Source organism: Crocodylus porosus, unplaced genomic scaffold (genome assembly GCF_001723895.1).
Source record: "Crocodylus porosus isolate Cpor-Errol unplaced genomic scaffold, CroPor_comp1, whole genome shotgun sequence".
NCBI lineage: Eukaryota > Metazoa > Chordata > Crocodylia > Crocodylidae > Crocodylus > Crocodylus porosus.
This window is the reverse complement of record NW_017728932.1, coordinates 8,457,152-8,481,511: the sequence shown is the minus strand read 5'-3', so window position 1 is coordinate 8,481,511 and position 24,360 is coordinate 8,457,152. Positions and strand designations below refer to the sequence as shown.

Genomic DNA, 24,360 nt, shown 5'->3' with positions numbered 1-24,360 from the left:
GCTGGGCATCTAGCAACACCATGGGCTCTCAGACCCCTGGCCCAACCTAACCAGGCTTGCGAGGTCAGAAGGGATCGTATCATATTGTTGTCACTGGTAGTCCCTTGATATGAAGATGATAGTCTTCCAAAAAAAAGGAAGTCATGGGTGAATCTGTAGACAACAGAGACCAATCCATGATCCACCCATTCGACTGCAAATAATTTCAGAAGGCAGGCAATGATCCTGGTGACGTTGGGGACAGCTCTTTCCCACCATTTCTCTGGTCTATCCATCTCCATAGTGAGGCTAGTTTGCTCCAAATGGTTGATGCCTTGTTATACATCACAGTAGCAGTACAGACGATCTAGTGCTCGAGTCTTCCAGGTACTGATGTTATTGCATTTCTTCAGACTGGTCTTCAAAGCGTCTTTGAATCTCTTTTTTTTGCCCACCTCTAGACTGGTGACCATCAGTGAGTTGGGAGCATAGGACCTGTTTTGGGTGCCAGTTGTCGGGCATCCTTATGACATGTGCTGTCCAATAGAGCTGGTGACGTATAAACATGACTTCAACATCAGTGGCATTTGCTTGAGCCACAATGCTGGCATTCATGCTCTGCTCTTCCAGCCGATATGGAGGATTTCTCAAAGACGCTGCTCATGGTAACGTTGCAAAGTTTTCAGGTGTTTCCAAAATGCCATTGCAGTTTCACACCCATACAGCAGGGTAGACACGACAACAGCCTGACAGACAAGAAGTCTGGGAAAGGTGGCTACCCAGGCAGGGGAAACGCTCAGTGTTCTTCAAGGATCCCCCTTATTTGTAACATGTGGAGGAGCAGCTGGTTGGGTCAGGGTGGGTTGGTAAAAGATCTTGATTTGTATGAAGTTAGCAGAGAGCTCAGGCATTTCATATGCTTCACATAAAAGTGATCAAGAGTGACCTGGAGCTCTTCAGCTGAGTGGGCTCACAGGACAATCACCAGCATACTGAAGATCAGTAATGGAATACAAGAGGTCGACATTAAACAGATTCCCCTCTGTATGATACCGGATACCGATTCCACTTGGAAGCCTATCAGCTATGAGATGTGGAATAGCTCCTAAACAGACGGAGAAGAGTGTTGGTGCCTTTGCACATCCTTGTTTTACTCCAGTTTTAATAGTGAAGGGGTCCGTTTCCAAACCATTGCTTAGGATGGTTGCTGTCATGTCATCATGAAGAAGTCTGCTAATGGTAACAAATCTTGGCAGGCTTCCAAAATTTAATCAGGATCTTCCATACAGCCTCTTTGATTGAATCAAAGGCCTTGTGTCAACGAAGCCCAAACCAGTGCAGCTGCAGGCCAGACAAGGCAGGGTCTCTGGCAGTAGCAGGTGCTGCCACAGTCAGCACCTTGTACCTTGGTGGGACAGCCCAGCCTCGCAAGCTTCCATCCACGGAAGAAGTCAACCAAGTGTGGGTGCATTTACATCAAAAGGTCATGTAAGTGAGCGTAGCAGGCCCAGGCCACCATATGAGGCTGGCCTGGTCCCCTACAGCTGGCGATTACAGCAGGTGACAGGTGAGAAGGAAAACTGACTCCCCTAGGCATCCCTGAGAAAGTCACTTCCCACCCTGCACCTCTGACCCCCTTTTTAGGTCAGAAATTCTCTGCAATGAGAGCCTCCTCCCACCCCACAACTACATGTATGGGAGTTAGCAGTGCCTACAGGCCCTACTGCACTGTAATACAACCCATGCAGACTTCTCCACTGCACAAGCAGACAGCAAACAGGTTACCCGGGGAGACATTGTAAGATTAGCCAGAGACCTCCCTGCAGACAGACCTGGGCCAAGAGCATCAACTTGCCTGCTCAAGCAGGTACCCTTACTTTGGGCACACGCTTCACTGTAGTAATGGGTTTTTGGTTATAGCCGTGTTAGTCTAAGCACATAGGGAGGCACGGTTCTTTGGGTAGATGTGATCTCTTTTATTCGCCAACAGAGTAGTTGGAAAGTTCTTGCAAAAGTCACTTGCAAAGAACTTTTTTTGCAACACGTAAAAAATGTCACATCTGGCCTCACTGTAGTAATGGGATGTGGCTGCCACCTAGTGACAATGAGATGTAAACTCAGAGAAGAGGTTTGACACCAAAGAAAAGGGGAGAGCCTCCTTGCATCTGGCCTTATGCGTCTCCCAGCAGCCAACGCAGGACCAGCCCTCACTGGACTGCAGCCACCTTGCCCCCCACCAACCATTGAGCTGCATCCCCAAGGTGGCTCCATACCTTGGATTTCAGTGGCAAGCCCCACACCCAGATTCCCTGCCCCTCCAGGAGCACATCAGGCTGGATGAAACTGCTGCGCAGACCAGACCTTTGACCCCAGAGCGGAGAGGGATTTTCATCAGTAGATCTGAAAGTACTTTACAAAAGATGTCAGCTTGACTGTACTGATAGGGAGAGTGAGGCATAAAGAGGCATGACCTGATCACCCTGCAGGTTGGAGGTGCAGTGGTGCAGGCAGAAGGGCCCATGTACCCCTGAACAGTTACTGCTTTGATTAGCATTGTCAGCCAGGTCTCAGCTCTGAAACCTGGACTGAGCACACAGGTTGGCTCCCAGCACCTCTGATCATTTATGACAATGGGTGACTGCAGACCTCCATCTCTGGCGAGTTTAACTCTCCCAAAGAAGGTCTGTGTAGCCGGCCCATATGGTACCGAGTAGCGCCATCGGAGATGGCTTGGGTACCAGCAGCAGCAGAGCCACATTAGTGCAATGCTTGCTGCTGCTGGGGCTAATAGACCTGAAAACCAGGCAACACACCACACTACTGCTCTCACACCCTGGGGTCTGTACCCAGTGCTGCCTGGCACAGGCAGCAGGTTCCAGCCCTTCGTTCTTGGTCCGATTGCTTGGGTAACCAGCAACTCCACAAGCAGAAGCGTTATCAACTCAGCTCCCCCCATAGCCCAACCCCCTCAAGCCACCTAGGTTTCAGCAACTGAAAATGAAGCCAACAGGGAGTTGGGGGGCCAGGAAACTCTGCACCCCTAGATGGGGCATGCACAAACGAGGGTCCTAGTGTGAAACTGCTCATCACCTGCAGCAGCTTTTATGATCCAGTTCAGTGCAAAGTGTCCAATCCCAGGACTGACCAGGCAAGCAGCAGATGGCACTGCTCCGTCAGTGCTGGAGCAGTCCCTTAATGGTCAATGGAATCGGCCTGCAAACAGGGCCTTTTCCAGGGCAGCAGCTGTACAGCAGCGTTTTCATGTTGCTGGGAAGTGTTGTAGAGTTGGGCAAAATGTCCAAGTTGTTTCAAAACTGAATCCCTGGCTCCTACTTCCCATCAATGTTTCCTCAGGCTGTTTGCTGCAGAAGGCGCCCTGTTATCTAACAGCAGCTGCAGAACAGATTTATATTTTAATGGGTCAGAAGGGGATCACTGAGGGACCTTCTGCCACTCATCTGCAGCTCCCTGCATGAAAACAAGCCATTTCTGACCCACTAGTTTGCTCTCCTGCAGAGCAACTTTTTGCCTTTAGAACAGGCTGCATTAAACCTTGGGCCAGGTATTCTAAAATGCCTCCGTGCAGTCAGAGGAGAATACAGTCCGTCTGCCCTTGCAGGATGACACAAGCTTTCCATGAAGCCCGAGTGTCCCTCTCACCAGGATGTTCTGCAGGAAGTAGGAGGGGTTCCAGGGAGCTCACAGAGGGGAGCTGCTCCTTTGCCAGCTGGCATTGCTTCCTTGAGTTAAATGGAAAACAAATGACTATGTGCCCCAGCACTTTGTTTCCTCCCATTTGCCAGCCCCTGCAGCTACCCTAGGACACAGGGCTCAGGAGAGGCTGAGGGGGAAGATCCCAGCCCTTGGAATAAGTTAGTGCTAGACCTTAAAGCAGATGCATTAAAAGCAGATGTAAATAGTTTCCACCCATCATGGTGTCTCTTGGAAAAATAGTTCTGCTGAAGTGAGCAGAGCCGCACCTCTCCAAGGGACTGGGGAGAGGCCAGCCCTAAACATACCTGCTTTGAATCAATGCTGGGTTTTCACATTTACAGCCAGATTTAGATCCCTAGCTCTTGGATATGTGCTGTATCAGCCACAGCTATTAACAGCTTCCTTGCTGCTTCCCAGGGAAGGGAGATGGGAAATCCTTGCCTTGTCAAATAGCCAACACCTGGCTCTGGCTGAGCTCCTACCTGATGTTAACACCCACCTGAAGCATGCAATGCAGCAGTCTGCCAGGGAGGTTGAGAAGTTGGTGCTGCAGCTGGTTTCAAGCTGGCTTTTGACTTGCTGGATTTCCTTGGTCAGCAGCTGCCTGTATGTTTTCTGCTGCACTTTCCAGTGACCTGCAGCAGTACTGAAATGATCCAGGATACGGTCCTGTTCCATTAAACATAATGCCAGTGACAAAGGGGCATTTCTTTCAAAGTGAGCCATTCTCAGTGGGTAGCAGTGGAGATGCCAGCCGTAAAAAGCAAGAGCTGCATTTTGCTTCCCCAAGCAAGGGGAGCCGCCTGTCAAGCAAATCTGAATAAAAGGGCTTGCAAGCTGGCCAACTTGCTGAAAAGGGATGAGCGGCAGAAATGAAAGGGCTGGTCTGCACATAGAGATGACACCGATTTCACTATGCAAGTGCAATTTCTGACCAGAACCAGCTTAAGAAAGGCCCTTACTAGCTCTGCAAAGCTGAGCCCCAGAAATCGGAAAGGAATTCCAGGTGGATTTCATTGCAGTCAGGGTATACAGAAGATGGCTGGCTCGAGGACATCTGTGTTCAGAATACTCAATATATGAGTTTAGCCAGTTCAAACACTGTGTTTATAATGGGGCCAAGCAACTGATTCTTAAGGGGAGGTAAAGAAACAAAAACCTTAAGGCAAGTCTGGACAGAGGGATGAGAGCAATCAGTGTTTTAAAACACTACGATATGGGGAAAAAATGTCAGCATAAAGCTCTGTTTGAGAAACTGTTTTAGTCCAAATACCACATCTAATGGGTTGGAGGAAAAGAGAGAGACCATTTCTTCTTTGTAATCCTACAAACAGGACTGTTTAGGTTCCAGGATTTCTACTGCTGGCCTTGCCACACAAACATCACAACCACATGCTAGCAGCTGTCACAAGCACCAGAAAATTAAAATAGATAAAACAAGAGGCAGAACAGCCAGTTTTAATGTCAACCTCCCAGCTGCATGAGGTCTGATAAGGAAGCTAATAAGCTATCTATGGCAATGGACACCTATGTTTGGAGCCATTTCAAAAAGGGAACTTTCAGAAGGGCAGCACCTAGTTGTTCAAATGTAGCAAAACCTCTCTAGCTTCAACACTGCTTCACCCAGAGTTAAACATTGGAGCAATTTTATTACATGTGCATCCTACCCAGCTTGTCCACACAGTAACAGAACATAACATTTGCTTCCCTTTTGAACGTGCTCCAAATGTATGTGCGTCTATACCTTATGTGAACCTGGGGAAACATAGGCAAGATTATTTCTGTTCTTGGGAGTTTTTCCTGAACCGTTTCTTACTCTGCAATATAAAGTCATTCTGTTTGGGAATTGAATTCCCTAAAGGACATTAACTCTGCAACACAATAATGGTGCCTTTTGGGACAGAGAGCAGGCTGCTCAGATTTTCTTTCAATCTAAATAATGAAAATGATTATTTGATGCACAACAAGGATTAGCAGTCTCAAAAAAAAGTAGCCAAGACTGATTTCTGTTCTTCCCAACACACTTTTTTTGGTTTTTTTTAAATCTTAGTTCCTCTTATTCCCTTTTTAGTGCAGAAATTTGTACCTTGCTGATGAAGCTTGCTTGATCTATTTGTAACCACATAATCAGATGCAGGATTGCTAATCCCAAGGGCGGATGAGATGGTCTTGAGGGTCACAAGCACTGCATTTTATTACACTGGGCGAGAAAGCAGCTACTATAAAAGAAGTCATCTCAGGTGAAGTGTTTACTGGAGCATATATGCACAAGGCAGAGTTCAAAATTTCAGTCTGCTGCCAAACGAATTCCCTCTTGCACTGCCTAAAAAGATCACTTATGACACCTCTAAAGATATAGACACCAAGATATTTTTTTTCTTTTTTTATTATTCTGCAAAGCAATATGCACATCTTACAAACACAAAAATTAATCTAGGAGAGAAATGTAATTTCCAAATCAGCTATTAACCATCATGCAACAAGACAAGTGAAATGTAAAAAACAAAACAAAACAAAAAACTGAAGAAAAAAAAAATAGCCATCTTAACCCTACCTCACCTGCAGAGAAGGGTAAAAAAACAAAAACCACAACAAAAAACACCCCCCCCCCCAAAAAAAAACAAAACAAAAAATCAAGGCTCAGATTTTTCTATGTAATGCCAAAGAAAAATGCAACAGAAATGGCAGGTTTCTATCAAGAAAACACTTACAAATAGAATCAAAACTGATTCAAGTCATAGTTAAAAAGAAAAAGAAAACAAAACAAAACAAAACAAAGGAAAGATCAATATGATCCGAACAACCACTTTAATAAGAAGTTTTTACCCTTCTGTTTGGCTGCATTTAACTTTTGTACATTGTGCCTCAGTACAAGCCATTATTTCTAAGTATTACAGTCTTGGCTTGCTGGGTCTTCCTTCCCCCCTCCCCTCCCTTATACTGCAATACTAGGTACCAAGAGGTAAGGTAAGGCTGAAAAAAAGATACATACCCCCTTAACACTCCTCCCCTTGGATGGGTAGGTCACAGTCAGAGCTTTGATGTTTCTCAATGCAGTTGTTGCTGGGTTTGACTGTAGGTATGTTTTAAAGCAGGCAGATTCTGTAATTACTGAATATAATCTCCATTAAAAATGTGGTTCCCCCAAGAAGTCAAATTGTGCTTTCAAGTTTGGTTATTTCTCTTCAGGGCTTTTAGGGTTTTCACTGCAGTTTGCCAAAATACATCTTGTTTTTAAACATGATAACCAATGTGTGTTGTGGAAGTGTTTGGTTCTCACCAGCACTGACCAACGCACTTGCTTTCCTCTCCCCAACTCATCAGTTCTCAATCACTTCTGAGTGGATCTCAAAGATGAGGACAAAGCAAACAGCTAGGAATACAGAAGTTAGGAGCAGTCTAAATGCTCTTGACTTTAGGCCTTCTAGCTACATTTAAGTTTACTTCTTCGGTTTGGTAACGTTTTACTAGTAAATAGCAGCACAAGCTAAGAATGGAAGCCTTATTTATTGCCTGGACTCCAAACTAAATGGCTGTCTCTAAAGCTCAAATCTTATTGTCTGGGGGGGGGGAATAAATAAATTGTGAAGTGACCGATACACCGTATAAGCAAGTGAAACGGTGTAAAGGAACCATTTCCCTGAAGAAAAGTCAAATTATTTAAACTTGAAACATTTGGAAAATGCACGCAAATTAGTACAGCTCTCCAAAACAGGAAGGACCTCTCTGTGATGGGCTACAGAACACTCTAGTGCCCTTTTGGATATGGGCTTATTGTTTCACATATCACACACACCGCAGAGCTAAACCTAGCAAAAGAAAAAATAGATGCACTTGTTTACAAAGCTATAATGATGGTACCTGACAGGAAAGAGGAAAGATGGCATGAAGGGTTGTTAAGGCAACCAGTGAGATTTTAAAAGCAGTGGTGGAAAGTTCCATAGGAAAACCCCTGACTTGTGAGAATTAGAGAAGTTACTGGTGGATTGCTTGGAGAGAGACTGCAGAAGACCGTAATGGAAAATAAAGGTTCAGAATAAAAAGCACTCCAAGAAATAAGAACTACTTGGATTCCAGAATGGACACAGACCAATGTTGAGTCTATGAGCAAGGTTTCCTTCAGCTTATTCACCACAGGATTAGCCCAGTAATCATCAGCTTTGCCTCACCCAACAGCATTATATAAGAACTGGACAAAGTGAATAAAACTTTGTCATTTTCAGCTGCCCTCAAGAGATGGATGGATGGGAGGTCCCAAAATGAAGCATTACAATGGTCTTCAAGGTCTTGTGCATTTCTTATTTATACTTGTCCCCAGCTGCACGGAGCCCTAACTGATTACTAAAATGCTTTTTTTTTTTTAAAACTTCACTTTCTGGAGACTGTCTAGAAAGCTTCTGTGCAAAGAAGTTCCTGGTTCAGGGGCTGTGCAAAGGAAGCTAAGTGAAATGCTTTCTATACAACCCCTCTGCTAATCAATGCTCTACCATTCAACTGGGCATGTGAAAAATGAAACTGAGCATTTTTCAATTAAAAAAAAAATGGGACTTGACTCCATTTTAATTCCTTAGGATGGATAAAAGCACAAATTTGTCCTACCTACTGTTGTATTAAAGTGTGAATATGCATTTCTTTTTCAAAAGATCTAAAACTGTGGATATCTTTCTTACAAGCCAGGCGCAAATGGATAAAAAGAAAAAAAAAAAGATAGAAGCCACACCTACACATTAAACATGTTGTCAATCAGTGGCTTTGGAAATGCAGTATTATATCAAAGGTGCATACTTGTTTCAAACACACTGTACATATCATTGGGCAAAAACAGAGATGATGAGAGGTTGGTTGTTTTTTTTTTTTTTTCTTTTTTGAGACATTTGCAAAGGCATCTTACCCTGCCCAGATGCAGCTAGACAAAAATATCTTGCTCTGACTATATGTAGCCATATCACTAAACATATCTACACAAACATTCGGCTATGTCCACAGGTAAAGATTGAAAGATTCTGGCCGCACTACAATGCGGAACAAGTGCATCATCTGACCTGTTCTGAATATACTTTTATAAATATGTACAAATCAATTACAGGCACTTGAAATGTCTTTGGTTGGAATAAACCAACATTGCAAGATAATGTATTCACAGAGTGTTAAGACCCATTCTGGGTTCAGCAGGCAATGATTATGGTTCTCAGTCATTTTCGGTAAAAGGAGACGATGGATTATGCTTCTGACAAAGCAACCTAAAAACAAAACAAAACAGCTGATTACACTCAAACAATCACAGCCAACAATAGTTGCACATTATTTATCTCCATGCAACTAGAATATCTGCCACTGCCATCCAGAGAACCCTTATATAACTATAACTTTCTGCGAGGCCCTTGGCAGACATTCAATTAAGGTATGATGGGATCTGATCTGCAATAACAAGAACCACTTACATGTGCATGACAAGAGGCACAACTGTGCAATCGGGGATCAGATCTCAACTGCACCCTCTTACCAGTGCAGGGGAAGGCAGGGATCGTGACAGGTCCCCCCTACACTGGCACGTCCAGCCTTGGGTGTGTTGTTCATCTGATCAGTGCTGGCCATACATTCAATTTATGGCACAAAAAGAGCCAGCCACAAAATTATTACACATTTTGTCACTTATTCTCCATTTAACTGTACCATTAATTGCATCAATGTGTGGCTCGGTTACGAACTAAGACATGACTGATGGGTTAATCATGTCTCAAGTGTAACATCTACCAAAGGCCTTACAAAGTTAAATGTAACCGTATCTAACGCTTTCAGCAAAATGCACCTCTAATCTATAATAATTAAAACAGCCTTACACCAGTAACAAAGCAATAACATTAATTTCATTTGACATTAATTACACCCAAAAGAACTAGTTCTCGTATAACGAAAATTTCCCATCTTCTTTAGATAAAAGTATTAGGACCATTCCAAGCTGCACATTCAATGTTTTCACTTGAGCTTATAAAAACACCAGTTTTGTACATACAGTGTACACAAGTTATACTTAGAGATACCTGAAAAGCCAAATCACTACTGCATTTAGTGAACTTCAGCTAATATTGCACACTCATACAATAAAAGTCTTAAATGTAAGGAGCTACAATCACTGGACAAATACTCATTAAGCAAATTATCACCCTGTGGAAGTACTGAGTTACAGTGCTCCTTGAAAAAAATGGTAATAGGGGCACAAAGAGGTTAAGCAATTTCCTCAAGGTTTGAATGCGGTAGTGGACAGAGGAATCCCCTGTGTAGTCAGCATTAATCAGGGTATTTCATTTATGCTCTGGAAAGATTAAGATAGAAGGTTCCATGACCTCCAGGGTCTGGAAACGAATGCAAAGAACCAGGCAGCTTTTACAGCCTGCATCATGTTATGAGATGCTAGCATCTCCTTGAAAGAGGATCAAGTCAGCATGTCTGGAGTCATGCACCAATAACGTCAAGTCAGTACATATAAAAAGGATGTTTTCTTTCTGCCCTGACAAGAATCAATGTTGTGTGCATTATCATAGCCAGACTTACTTTTTCAGGGCAGAATTCTGTATTGCTTTGCCTTAGTTTGCTTGGTCTACCTTTAATAACTGCATAGCAGAACATTGTAATCACCATCACAAAGAGAAAATAGCTGGTATGCATGAGATGCAAGTTTATTAGAGAGCGATCATCCTGCAAAGAGAAACAGAACACTTTACTGATTCTGTACACAGAGAAGGTGTTTCACATTCAAGTGCCATCTGAGCAGATAAGTGGAGAATCCACCTCTCCAATCTAGCTTCTTTTCTCTATGCGTAGGATATCCTTCACACTGCCAAAGCACAGCTTAAAGTTTAAGGTAGGAAGCAGCCCCATGTTTCAGCACTGAAGATGGACCCAAATTTTCAATTAGGGTTAAAATATTTGATGTAGATTAGCAACTACTTCAATGCAATTTTACAACTACTTTAATGTAATTTTACTGTTCCTACAGTCGTGCGCACCCTCCCACTAGTAGCACCTTTTAAACAGCCAGATTTGAAAATGCAGGTCTTAGCCAACGAGGCTGAGAGGTAAATATGGGATACACAGAGGGTGCCATGAAATGCAGATGTCTCCGTCAGAGCTCTGGCCAAGCAGTGCCACATCACTCACTAGCTTAGGACCTGAGGAACAGAGTACCTTATCTAATTAACATGATACCAGACAAACATTCGTGAGAGTACAGAAAAGCAGGTGGAACTTACATCTGGAACTATAACAGTTAGCTTGGGATTTAAAGCATGATAGACCTTTCCAATGGCTCCTTTGTAACACCAGAACGGGTTATAATCTTGTGCATATTTTGTATTCGAGTCCCTGGCTGTAGTAAAAATCTTGTACCAGAGTGTAGCATTGCTGTATGTTTCTGGGACACAATGTGGTGGCTGACTGGAAAACAAACAAAAACAGACGAATTGCTATTTTCTGTCTTGTACGGGTAACTTTCAACATATGCTTAGACCCATTCTGCCTTTCAGCTGCATTAATTGTTGCTTTGTTCAGAATCATTCATAGCATAACAGCAAAATATAACCGCTTAAGCAAAGACAAGTTCAGAGCTGGTATCAGCCTACATCTTTCACTGAGAACTGTTCCAGGCGTCAGCCAACAATAATTTATGTGCTAGTTTTTAAACATATCAGTTTCCCTTTTTTATTCTGATACAGCCTGAAGGCAAACCCTATTTGAGTTCTTGTAGCACATGAATACTGTGGTCAGGGTGTACCTTCTTTGGGAGATAACGAATCCTGGTACACGTACAGAAGACCAAGCCTATCGCCACCAGGACCTGGGTGATGCGACTCTTTAAGAACCCAACTCTCAATCCCCTTTTCATTTCTTTTTCTTTTTTGTACACATGGATTTTATCACCACTGTTTATTGAATGAAGGTCTGTGCTACTTGCAGAATGAGTACAGTGCAGACAGCTTCCGTGTAAGGTTCCTCACACAGCTTCCACCCCACCTCTGAAAGTGCCTTTATGTGAGAAAACCTGTCACTCGCTGGCATATACATTTGAGCCTTGTCTCCTCATTGCACGTCAAGAAAGGTGGACCTGTTAGGATACTTGTTTCTGCCATTTGACCATCTTTCTACTGGAGAAAACAGACCACATTCCCACCAGTCACCAGATAATAATCAAAAATTTTAGTCACTAGTAACCTGGACATTGAACAAACTAGCAATAAGAGATGATGATAATAAAACCTAGTTTTTAACATAGTGGTTTTCACTGATAGATATAAAAGGATCTAATACCCTTAGTTATCCTGCTGGATACATAGCTGTACTCATTGTCCCATCTTAAAAAAAGGTTTTAATAAATGTACCTTCTATTTTCCAGTCTTTATCTATTTCAACTCTCACTGAGGCCTGAAGATCTTACAACCTCCAGTGCCTGCTGTAACCATCAGCTCCTACTGAATCCAGGTAGAGTCATCTCCAAGAAGTCTTAACTATTACAGTAGTTCTACACCCATTAGAAGACACCACTGCTCAGTTTTCACTGGTTTTTTGATTACAGAAAAATAAGAGAGTTTTTTGACTGCAAAGAACTCAGAAAGACCAACACAGGTCAGAATGTTTTTGACGCTATAGATTCCCATTTGAAATCTTTTGTGAATCACGTCTGCACGCACCTGGCAGTGTACCATTGTGTGGTACCCTTGAGAGGATCTCAGGGTGCACAGCATCCTGGCTGAAAATCAACAGGTTAGTATCTCTAGGAACATTTAAGCACTGGATCAGATTGCCTAGAGAGGGGTAGAACTTCCATCATGGGACATTTTTGAGAGCAGGTTTAGAAATACATTAGTCTGGAACAGCTTAGGCAGGGATAATTCTGCCTCGAGCAGTGGGTTGACTTCCTGAGGTCCCTGCCAGCCCTGTTCTCCTGTGATCCTAGCAAAGGAAAAGGGATCACCTTACTTTCACAGTCACCGTTGGTACTCATGGGCACACTGAAGAAAAGCATCCAAGTCATTAAACAGAAGCTGCTTATGTACTGCTAAGAACAACAGTTTAGAGATTCACTTACACTGTGACAGGAAACACATTGCTGGCTGCTGTGACAGTCATACAGGTTGTGAATACCACCTGCTCACAGTGCCCATGGAGAACACAGTCGTCTGAATTCCAAGCAGCAGGCAGGGTGAATGTAATGTTTATCTCCTCGTGGGATTCTCTGCCTTTTAGAATAAGAAAAGTGGTTTTTGTGCTGACAGTGGAAACAGTGGCAAGTACGAGGATGAAGAGGGCACACAGCTGGGCCCAAACCCAGCCCTGTGGTGGCATTTTGGGGCCATCATTCAGAGGGAGCAGGAGTAAACTGAAAACAGCTCCCATTTCTGCTGAACACCCTCCCCCCTGCAACCACACCCTTATTCGACACAATTACACCTGCATCTGCTATTACCACAATTGTATCTTTAAGGCTTTGATTTTGGAAAGTTCCTTCCTACAAATACCAAAAGGCTAGCCTTGTTCATCCCCAAACCTGGACTTATCACCTGCTTTTCCTAGAGTTCCATTTTTACTTTGAAAAATTCCATACAAGACATATAACCACCCAAAGACAAGTGCCTTCACATGCTCAGCAATGCCAGCTGGCAGAGCCCAGAGATCACCACTGGGGTCTCCAAGAGGTGATACAGTTTGGTTCACAGGGATGAATCTGTAACTAACACACAGTTTAAATTCAGGTGGCCTGAATCAAAACTGTATTATGTAGCTTGGGAAAGAGTTAAAGAGAGATACTTACCATCAGCAATAAAGATTTTCAGCTGCAGCATGTTTGCTACAGGATCTCTTAGATACAAGCATCTTAATTTCACAACACCATTATAAAACCCCATTAAATACCTGCAGGGGCTGACCATAAGAAGGTGTTATTTACCATTTCTAGTAAATCCCTACAAATGGATCTGTCTAATTGGCCTCACTGAAAAGTTTAACAATCATTACTTGCTGCTTTTCAATTGCTCAACTTCAGTCCCTAGGAAGTTTGTGTTATATTTTGTTTAAAGCACAAACACAGCCTTTCTAGTTTGTGTACAGCTGGCACTAAATCTGACTGGGGAGCAATCTCCAGAGCTTCAGTGTATACCAGAGTAGGGACTGCTAAGGGAGCACGTAGCAGCTTCTTTCAGAGAATTCTGCCGTTTTAAAAAGTCTCTCCAGTAAATATTTTACACTGCAAAGCATCATCTTGTTAATCAGCAGGCCTACATGACCCCTACCATTCTGAACCTAAGGGAAAATAAAATAAATTTATCAAAATCAACCATGTAGGTTCCCCTGCTACATGACGACAACATTGGCAAGGCAGATAAATTCTAGGAAAAAGATCCATCTCCTCATAAAAAAACTGGATGAATATTATACTGTTTTCCAGCATTTCTAAGATTATAAACACAGTTCAAATATTTACATTTTGCATACCTGAAAGTCCAATTTGGTGCCCAAAAATTGTGGAGCTTAAATGTGTGACATTACGGGAATACCCGCCAAATGGTTTGAGTGGGTCCAGTGTCAGAGTGATTGTAACAGAGATGTTTATTGGGCCAGAGTCCTCAAGAGTCTGTGGTGACTGCGTAGAGGATCTGGCTTGTCCACTAGTCACTGTACTTTCTGGAGTTGTAGTGTCGTTGATGAGATGCTTTAAGGTTTCATTTTCTGATATACAGAAGTCCAAATCATTAAACCTCAGGAGGAATGTATTCCAGTCCTTAAAGAAGCAAGATTTATATTAGATTAGTGAGGTTAGATGAGGCTAGCAAGAGTTTTAAATCTACACGTCACTGAAATACAAATTCAGTCCAGCCCCAACATCAGTGAATAGAAACACGCTCACTGAAATCTCAACAAGACATACCTAGCATTATTTATTAAAATCAAAAGCTCATTCCGATTCCCATCACACTCCAACTAACTGACTCTCCATAGAAAGAGACATACCTAGCTTTATTTGTTAAATCAAAAGCAATTCTGATTCCTATCACACACCAACTGACTGTCTCTCTATTTTCAAAGCTGTAGGAAGTCCAGTATAACTACTGTACATATACAGCTGAAGTAATGTTGGTAAATTCAACACCGACTTATTCTACCCAAGAACTCTATTCTGTTCCACAGAGGATACAAGGAATTGCCATTTAAGCCTCTCTCATGTCCATAATCCCAATTGTGGAAGAATTTTGTAAGTTAACTTGCACCAAAAACAAGAGAAGCTCCATGAACATACTGTTTCTCAGAACATAATAAAAAAAGATAAACTCCATTACTAGAATTAATGTAGCCTCCTAAAGGCCACTATCCATCTCTTTATCAAATTAATTAAAAATGAAGACTATTCTTTATAAAAAGGAAGCACCCACTTACAGGCTGGAGATAAACAAAACAGTGATGTAAACTGAGATATTCTGGGTATTTACTTTCAGAAAAACAGGTTAATTCAGTTTGTTAAGGCAGCGTATGCCAACACTAAACCCAAGAACTGTGTACGTTGCATACACAGGCTGTTCATACTATACCTCTGTCATCTCTGGAGACTTGATCTCTTTGATTTTAAAGAAGTAACCCAGCGTCAGAAAAGCTATTGCCATGGCGCTTACGCTGATCATGAAGACCACAAGAGGAGGTCGACTACTGATATAAACCTTCAGGTTCTCCAAAGGGTTTATGCAGAACATTATTCTGATTAGATCCGCCTGAAAGTAAAGAAAAGTAAAACCAAGTGACATGGGGAAGAAATATCTCTTAGTGTCAGCCAATTAACAGAAAAATGCAGTCACGCTCACTGAAATAAGACCCAGTTAAACAGCCATAAAGTATGATCTGTGTTGGACTGTTCTGCTTGGAAAACATAAAAATAAGTCTTTAAAAAAAAAAGAGGAGAGAGAAAGCAAAGCTTTAAGAAGTGCCACTCTCCCAAACAATACAACTTCTAAGCAAAAAAAAGAACTGAAAGAACACCACCACCACTTGCAACAGAATCAGTACTTCTAACACAAGCTTTCTATCACTGCCAGCTAACGGGAACCTGTTGTTCATATAGCTCGTTTCATTTGCTTTCTTTCTCAGCTCTTGTTAGGAGAAGGCCTGTGCAACTACTTTTGGATCCCATTCACATGTACTTGAATTAGTAAAATTACTACATAAATCTGATTTTAATGAAGCCTGCAGAGCAGGGTCTGCAAATTCTCAGTTGAACCCCTGTACTTCCATGCTGGAGGCCAAAATCTATTTTAAAAAAAAAAAGGCATTAAACACCTGTCTGTGTCATGTGTGAAACCAATGATGGCACTGTGCAGTGACACCAAACAAATGTCACTTCTAAAATGCTACTGTACTCTGAAAAGTGACAAGGTGAAATGCCTCGTGGAGGCATGAAATACTTGCATCTTGGTTAAGTGCAGCCCAAATCTGATGAGTTCATAAAGAAGACGGACAGAATTTTTCCACCATTAAGACCTGTAAACTTGGATCTGAGTTGGGATGGAGCATTTCAGGCTCACACATGAAAGATTTCGTAAATGAAACCCCTAACAATTCTATTACTGAGTGAGCAAGAAGAGAATCCAACTGGCTCCTTTCTGTTGGTTCTGCAGCATCAACAGAAATATAAACTTACTCAAGTCAATACATAAAGATGGGACTTACACAGAGCATGGCTATTGAGTAAGAACTTTTTGGACCGGAGCTGCCATTTAATCCTATTGATTCCTCATTTCTTTTGAATGAGCTAATCTTTCCAGCATGCCAGTGAAGGGAACAAAGTTCTTTTGGAGTTCACTCATCTCCACCCACAAAGAAAACAAACAGCCAAGTGTTAAAGCGCAGCTCTGAGGCATCCACTCCAGAAGCTGCGCAAGCGGGGAACAGAAAGCAAATAAAGAGAAACGGGTTTGCTTGATCTGTAGTCCTGTGAAAAGGTCTTTTAATCTCTGCAGCATCCAGAAGGACAGGACAATTATGCTGTATATGCAAGCTCTGAAAGACACAGAAAAGTTGCTAGACAAGCAGCTCATGAGCATGGCATTGGTAAGGTTAATCCCCAGCTCTCAAAGGCTGGGCTGAAAATGATTCCTTGATCAGTCTCATGAAGTCAGGGATTCTGCTCTCTGCACGTGTACACCTTACGGTTTCTCATTATAAGCACGTAGTCGATGCGACCCATACACTGCAGGAGGCCTGCAGCCTCTCTTTTTCCTCCCATGTATTCCTAATATTTTACTGACAAGGAAGTTTCAGTCCCTCTTTTCTAGGAAGAAAAAAATTATATTGATTTAGGGGAGGGAAAGGTTAGTTCAGTAAGGAGAAGGTTGAATTCCTGTGGCTACAGCACAGCACAGCCTTACACATGCAGCTTCACCCCTACAACCTCCTCGTTAAAAAAAGGAGTTATTTCACAACACAGAGCTCAGTCTCGCTCCAGCGATTTCCAAGTACTTTCCAAAGACCAGGAACGCCAGGCACTGCGTCAGCATGAATCGCTGACAGCACTATAAGCATCCAACTCTAAAAATACTTAAGAGCATGGGAGTGTGGGATAGCAAAAGGCTGTAGAAGAGCAAGCGGGAAAAGAAGGTTAAGTGGACAGACATTAAAACACATCCCACCAGAGTGCACAAACAAAGAAAAGCTTTGCTGCTAGCTTGGTAAGAGGCAGGCACAAGAGGAGAATTGCCTCAGGTAACAAAATAAAGCAGCAATGGCCCTTACTCCTAAAGCTCTGTCTCCCATCTCGCTGTTGGCAGGATGTGATGCCACTTGAGGAAATGTCTGAAGTGTTCACCCTGCTTAAAAATCCTGAATGTTCAGTTTAGGAACAGCAGAGACGCATGTCAACATGGAAACAGATCAAACAAAAAACCCACAAGCCAAGCTAGTTCAGCAAGTGGTCCCTTCTGAATTTCCTTTTTGAAAAACTAACACAGATGCAAGGTTTATTACAGCATTTAATCAAAGCGGGATGTCACCCAACAGCAAAGACAGCACTGCAGTTCCTAGTAAAATTAAGGGACTGCCAGCAATTTCATTAGAAGTCCTGTTCCCCAAGGGGTTTTACTCAGCCACAAAGACTGACGCGCTGAAAGCTACAATACCAAAAAAAAAAAAAAAAATGCATTAGGTCAATTCTTTGTGTTACAGGAGCACCAGCTTTCAAGCACTTGTGGCTTAATATTCACATAAAACTGAATGGCTTTAAATGCAATCAGAAAGTGTTGCTCCCTGCAATTTTCAAAGGCTAGCAGGGCCCTTTGAGCATCTGGAAGGGTGTGTGGGACACACACATACACCTTAGGTTTTTAACATCACTGGAACTCAGTGCTCCCAGATTCCTTCCTACGCAGATCAGTGCTGGAATAGGAACGTGCCTGGAAGACAGCACTCAAGTACAACTCCGTTTTAAAGAATATCTAAACACTTCTGTCAGCCTCACACCAATATATTTGGAGGTGAGGGGGCACCACCTTTGTGGGACTGCTGCTTTGTAGCACAAAACCTGTGGCCACTATCAGCACAGCAGGAGCTGGCCACGGACATGGCCTGCTGCATCTCTGTAGTTTATAGAGATTTCGGCAACGCTGATAGGGTCTTTGAGCACTCCAGGCAAGCCTGGCTGGGTTCTAGTAAGGTCTGGTTGGAAGCTGCCATCAGCCCCCCATTTGGAGAGCAGCTCCAGTTCCTTTTTCATAACTGCTCCAGGCTCTCTGTGCAATTTTATGAGCTTCACTTAACTTTCTCGTACCTGTTTTATATAGTTACGCTGATGGACAGACATTAGGAATGTTTCTGCAAATATCTGCATAGTGCACTGACTTCCTCCGAGGAAGGGCAACGAACCATCAGGTATCATTCTTTAATTATGCAAAGTATAGAAGAGACTCAAACACTGGCGCTGTGAGCAACCCTCCACTTGTCCCCTCGACACCAGCCCTCGCAAACACTTAACCCATACTAATACAGCCCATACTAATCTCAAGGCCAATAGAGTATGCAAAAAACAAAAAAACAAAAAATCCAAAGGGCCTTGCTTTTGACAGAAATTCCAAGAAAAACAGCACTGTTATATCTGAGTTAAGGTTGAGGGCATGTGTCAGTAACTACAGGAAAAAAAAACACACTGCGGGGAAGGCATAGCTCTCCTTGCACTAGACATTACAAGGCCAGGAGATATAGAGCTGAGGCTACAGTTTAAAAAAACAAAACCACCAAAAACAAGAGACACTGGTAAGGGTAAAACCAGAATCTGAAGCAAGCAGAGTATCAGTAACTATCTTGAAAGGCAAGAAGACCAGGAAACAGTCACCTGTTCCCTGGCTGCAACACGTTCTTGGCACTGGTAGAACACCAAATACAGCAAGCTCAAGGGAGCACAGTTTTCAATCCTCATGAATAAATATATGAAAACAGTTATGAAGGTAGAACACTTGAAATGAGTCTTTCACGAGGACCTGGCAAATAAGGGGAACTTGATGTTTCCTCCAAAAACACAAAATGCTAATAAATAAAGGTAAACGTTAATAAATTTCCACTTCTTGGCCTTAACATCCAAGCAGCTACATTCACAACCCCAAACCAGCATATCACATCGAAGTAGGTACCAAGATTAGAATGCCAAATCGCTAGGGAGAAAAGCAAAATATAAATTTTAAACATGGAGGCCTGTCAAGGTGTTCTGTAATTTTAAAATGGTGTGTCCCACCAGTTATAAGCTTCTCCTAGAAAACTAGAAAATGAAAAGCCACTTCTTTACAACCATCATCTTCCTCTTTTGCTGTGCATAAAAACTATCAGTCTAGATATGAAAGATTAAGATATTCTGAAATATTTGAAGGAGAAAATAGCTATGAGAGCACTGTGACCAGGTCAGTCCAGTTCTGATCTACCTGCTTGTCAGTGGCCCTTTAAGACTTTACACCTTTACATCTGAACTACTCACTACCTCTAAAAAGCCTGTTACCTTAGCTGTACAGTGATGCTGAGGTTTACCAGAAGTGCAGATTTCAAATATGTCCCACGGCTAATAATCCAATGGCATTTAGGAAAGCGGTCACAGTTGCATGAAAATAATGTTGTGTGACAACTGAATTGCGACTCTCCTAACAAACCAGCCGTAAGTAACAACAACACAAAAGCAAAGCACAGTGTTGATCTCAAAACCTTCACAATCAAAAACAGGAAACATTAGTAGATTGAAAAAAAAAAAAAGTCCCAACCCACTGGTCTAATAAATTAAGTGAGATTTTATTTTCTTCAAGGCATGACTCAAGGGTAGAACATCAAAATTGCTAAAATTAAACCTGCAAAAGATCAACAGCTAACACTGCCTGTTGTAATTCTCCTGAAGAATTTAGCAGCTTCTAAAGCATAAAACAGTCCCCCTCCAGGTTACAATCAAGACTGAATAAAAATATTTTTAACTGTTACCTAGAGGCAGATTGCTGAGCAAAATAAACTCATTTTCCCCCAAAATCTGAAACAGGACAGAAAGCCCCAGAGTCCCCAAAACTTTAACTTACAAGACACAAACCAAAGAAAAGCACAAGTCTCCAGACATGCACAGGCTTCCCTTTTATAAAATAATGGGATTTTTATTAGTGGAGTCAGAATTTCTAACTTTTGAAATAGATTTCTTTCAGCGACAGAAGTAGCTTATTAATCAACATTTTCTGTTCTAATGGGAATTTCAAAACAACTTGCTACCACACTAAGAAATCTGGAATTGGGAAAAAAGGACATGTTTCTACCATGTTTTCCATCCTTCTACCACTGATCACCATGGGGCAAAACCAAGAACTTCAGAGTTTGCTTTAGCATATCCTTGAGGAATCAAAATGCCCCCGAAAGGTGAAAATAAACAGCCTACAACTTGTATCAGTAACAGAGAGCAGAGCTGCTTTCTACAGACATGCTCAGAGCCTGACCCCAAACCTCTGGATTTAACGTTCAGCGCAGATTTCCCAGTTAACCTCCCACTCCTGCCCTTATGTGCCTCCGAAGTAGAGGTGAGATTAAGAATCAAGAAAAAACATGCATCTGCCTTCTTTAACAAAAAACCCTGAATTCCCAATACCCAACTAAGATTCTTATATCACTACAACCTAATGTAAGGCAAAAATACAGATTCACCAGCTTATAGTGCACCTAAGCAATCAAAGATGATGTTCAGATGTACATTTAATCCAAGGCCCTTCCAGATTGTTTTCATATCTCTTTGCTCTCATGAATCACAGCCTCTCTCAATTAAAATTAAAGTTAGTAGGCCGTTAGAAAATTAGCAGTTTGATCATGAATTTCCAAAATGATCCCCCACAGCTAAATAAACTCAACTGGCTTTCATACAGGTCCATTTAGGGTGCTCTGCATATAACCTTGTTAGGAATAATCACAGTTGCAAGCCTGCTATCAAACCCATGAACACAGACTTTATATATAGACTAAAAAAGGCACAGAAATAAGAGAACAGGTTAATGCAGGTTAGTTAAAGGAAGGTACATGAGCAGCATTCATCTTGATTCTCATACCTATAAAAAGTAGAGAGAGAGGTAAAGTGACTTGTTCACAGCTACAATGAGGTTTAGGGTCAGACTAGAGATTAAAACAAGAGCATTAACATTCCTGACCCCTAGCTCAATAATCCAACAACTAAAACACAGCTCTCTGAAGACCAGCGAGTTCAAATGGTTTTCAGAGATAATTAGGACAGAAATTAAAAAAAAAATCAAGCACACAAACTGAATTAAAAACAGAAAGGAGAAACTAGTGTGTCTCTAAGCAAGACAACCACGTGTAAGGAAATTCCAAACATATAGCATCCTTCTCAACTACAGTGTGCTGGAGTCCAACATCTTGCACTTAACACAATCCATAATCACCTGAGAACTGCAGTCAGTAGAGCATTGTATTATGTAAAAAAAAATCTTCGTAAAATTAGAGACTGAAGTAACATTTATGGAAAAATTTTGATAAGTGCAAACAAGTTCTTGCTATTAAAATGACTTGAAGGAAATCAGTGCATCTGAAGATTTAGGAAAAGGGGATGGGGAGGAAGTTTTGAACCAAGGGAAATGAAAGTGCCCCAGGAAACCTTCCCAAAGTAACTCAGTGGACACAAGCTTCTGAGTTTAACAGGGAATAAATATGGTTTAAAAACACCCAGCTGTACAAATCTATCTATCTAGCGACAGACAGACAGATACACACACACGCTTGAAAATCCGGAAATTCTCTCCCAGCAGAGTTTTAAGTTGTTGCAGTTTCTGCACTATGACTGACAAAAAAAGGCAAGCCTGCATGTAGGACTGACTTTTATGCCTCCAATGTTGTTGCTTACAACAACCCTGGGTTAAAAGTTGCTTGGTTAAATACCAATTACCGTAAGCAGGAAGTGTCATGATACTGGAGCAGGATGATTTTACAGTTTGGAAAAAAAAAAAAAAATGTTTTCCCTGATTGTTCATTAACAGGACAGTATAGAAATGAGAAGCCAAAGAATAAGTTAGTTTAAAAAAAAATGGAGCCAGTGTTATACAACCTGTGTGTTTCCTACCAAGAAACAGACATTCTTCGGACCATATGCTGAGAACTGTACAAATTCCACATGCCTTAAATTTTTGGGAAAGCTTCCTAGTTTGGCTAGAAAAAAACAAAAAAAAAAAAAGAAAAAGCATTTCACACAGCTCAGTAACCAAAAGCCTTTTCAAATGACTGGTTTAAGGAGGTTCAGATGCAAATACTGGTTTCATTAAAGGCTACACATTAAAAAGTACACAGACTCAAATCAGCAAAAAAAAAAAAAAAAAAGAGTTAGCAGAAGGCTCCTCTCCTGTAGGCTTTAGTTTTCTAATGAGAACTTCTGCGAGACTGAGAGACCCAAGCACAACTTGAATCACAACAGACAGTGACTGGCAGATCAAAGAAATGGCAGCTTTACCCGACGTGACAGAACAGGCAGAACAGCACTGTGGAGCCAGCCAAAGAAACAGGCTGGACGGTGCAGCCCACAACCCCAAAATGGACCGAGATGAGCGGCTCAGCAGCTGAAACTCAAAGTTAAGGATGACAGCCTAGAAGATGTACAAAAAAATCCTAGAACTCTTGGTTCCAAAGTGATACATTTTATTAGACCGACTGGGAAATCGCAAGAAAACTGTGCTTTTCCACCAGCTGTTGGGATCAAAGCCCCTTTGCCAGGCTCTGGGAAAAGAATAGATGGCACAGGATGGGGAAAAGTCCCCATAAGTAGGAAATAAACGGCATTTTTGCCCGAGGGAGCCAAAGACGCAAGGCTGTCTTTCTTTGGGTCCATGAGAGCATCCCAACAGCTTGTAGAAAAGGACGCTTTTCTTGTGATTTCCCAGTTGGTCTCATTCTGGAACCAAGAGTTCGAGTTTTTCGCACGTCTTCTCGTCTCAGACCCACACAGCGACCCTAGGACACCCCTGAAAATAATGCTGTGACACAACTGAATTGAGCCTCTTCTAACAAACCACCCCTAAGTCACGACAACGTAAAAGCACAGCGTCGATGGGCGAAGCGTCCCGCGGGCTTCACCTGAAGATCGAGGCAACTGCTGCCGTTTCAAGCGGTTAATCCTCAAGTCCCGCAGGCCAGCCAGCGCTGCCGCTGAACGAGGGCTAGCCACGCGAGTCTGAGGGAAGCGGCGAGGAGCCCACGGCTGCACGAGCTCGCCGGACCCCGAGGTCCCGCTCGCCGCTCAAGGCCGACCCTTCCCAAAACATGACCCGCCGGCTCTCGCAAGGCCAGACTGAGCAGAGCAGGCGCCCCGGGAGCTTCGCCCCACGCGCTTTCCCAACTCCCCCGCCCTTCTGAGTGCCAGCAAGCAAGAGCCCCAATGCCTTTTTAACAAGAAAAACCACAACACGCCGTTCCCATCGGGGCGGGCAGCTCTGCTCCTGGCAGCGATGCCACCCGCCCAAGGCACACAGGCCGGGGAGGAGAACGAGACCCGTATGCTCCCACATCCATACCTGGCACCTGGCGCGGAGGGGGAGGGGGAAGGGCCGGGTGTGCCCCCCCAATGGAGGGAGCCGCCTCGGGCGCTTACCGGGCGCGGGCGCGGCCCGGCCGGGCTCAGAGGCGGCGGGGGGGCCGGGGCCGGCTCTGCACCATGCTCCCGCCCGGGACCAGGCCGCTCTCAGCGCCGCCGCCTCAGCCGCGCCCGCCGCCGCTTCCGGGGACGCAGCCGTCACCTCTGACCCAGCCCCGCTGACGGGCGGACAGACGGACGGCGGCGCGGGGGGGACAAACTTCCCCGGCGGCCCGCAACGCGGACCCCGCCCCGTCCTCTGTGGCGTCACAGGCGGGGGCGGAGCCGCCGGACGCTGCAGCAGGGCCGACGCGCGGGGGTTTGGGCGGCGGGTCCGGGGGGACCCCCAAAATGTTGCAACTATTTTTTTTTTTGGTGGGGTAGGTTGCAAGGGGGGGGGGCTCTGCTTGCATTTTGACTCTCGGCGGTTTATCTGTTTAAGAGCATTAAAGAGAGCCGCAAGACAGCTGTAGGGCAGCACCATTAAGTCTCTTCATGACTCTGGCAGGGATTCAGCAACCCTAAGGCCACAGCTGCCCGGGCCCTGCAGCCCCTGCCCGGTGCAG

At 43.3% G+C, this 24,360-nt stretch overlaps 1 protein-coding gene across 2 annotated transcripts; it reads right to left on the bottom strand.

Annotated features, from left to right (window-relative positions):
- Positions 1-6,482: 6,482 nt before the first annotated feature.
- Positions 6,483-23,944, bottom strand: TMEM248 (transmembrane protein 248). 2 transcript variants are annotated; one of them, XM_019545529.1, is made up of 7 exons: positions 23,813-23,944; positions 15,270-15,446; positions 14,179-14,464; positions 12,776-12,926; positions 10,944-11,127; positions 10,246-10,389; positions 6,483-8,933 (listed from the first exon to the last, which is right to left on the bottom strand). In XM_019545529.1, the coding sequence occupies exons 2-7, from the start codon at positions 15,426-15,428 to the stop codon at positions 8,913-8,915; spliced, it is 945 nt and encodes a 314-aa protein (XP_019401074.1). In that variant the 5' UTR covers positions 15,429-15,446; positions 23,813-23,944; the 3' UTR covers positions 6,483-8,912. The 2 variants fall into 2 exon arrangements, with proteins under 2 accessions (XP_019401074.1, XP_019401073.1); XM_019545528.1 differs by lacking the exon at positions 23,813-23,944 and adding an exon at positions 16,399-16,566.
- Between the last annotated feature and the right edge of the window lie 416 nt (positions 23,945-24,360).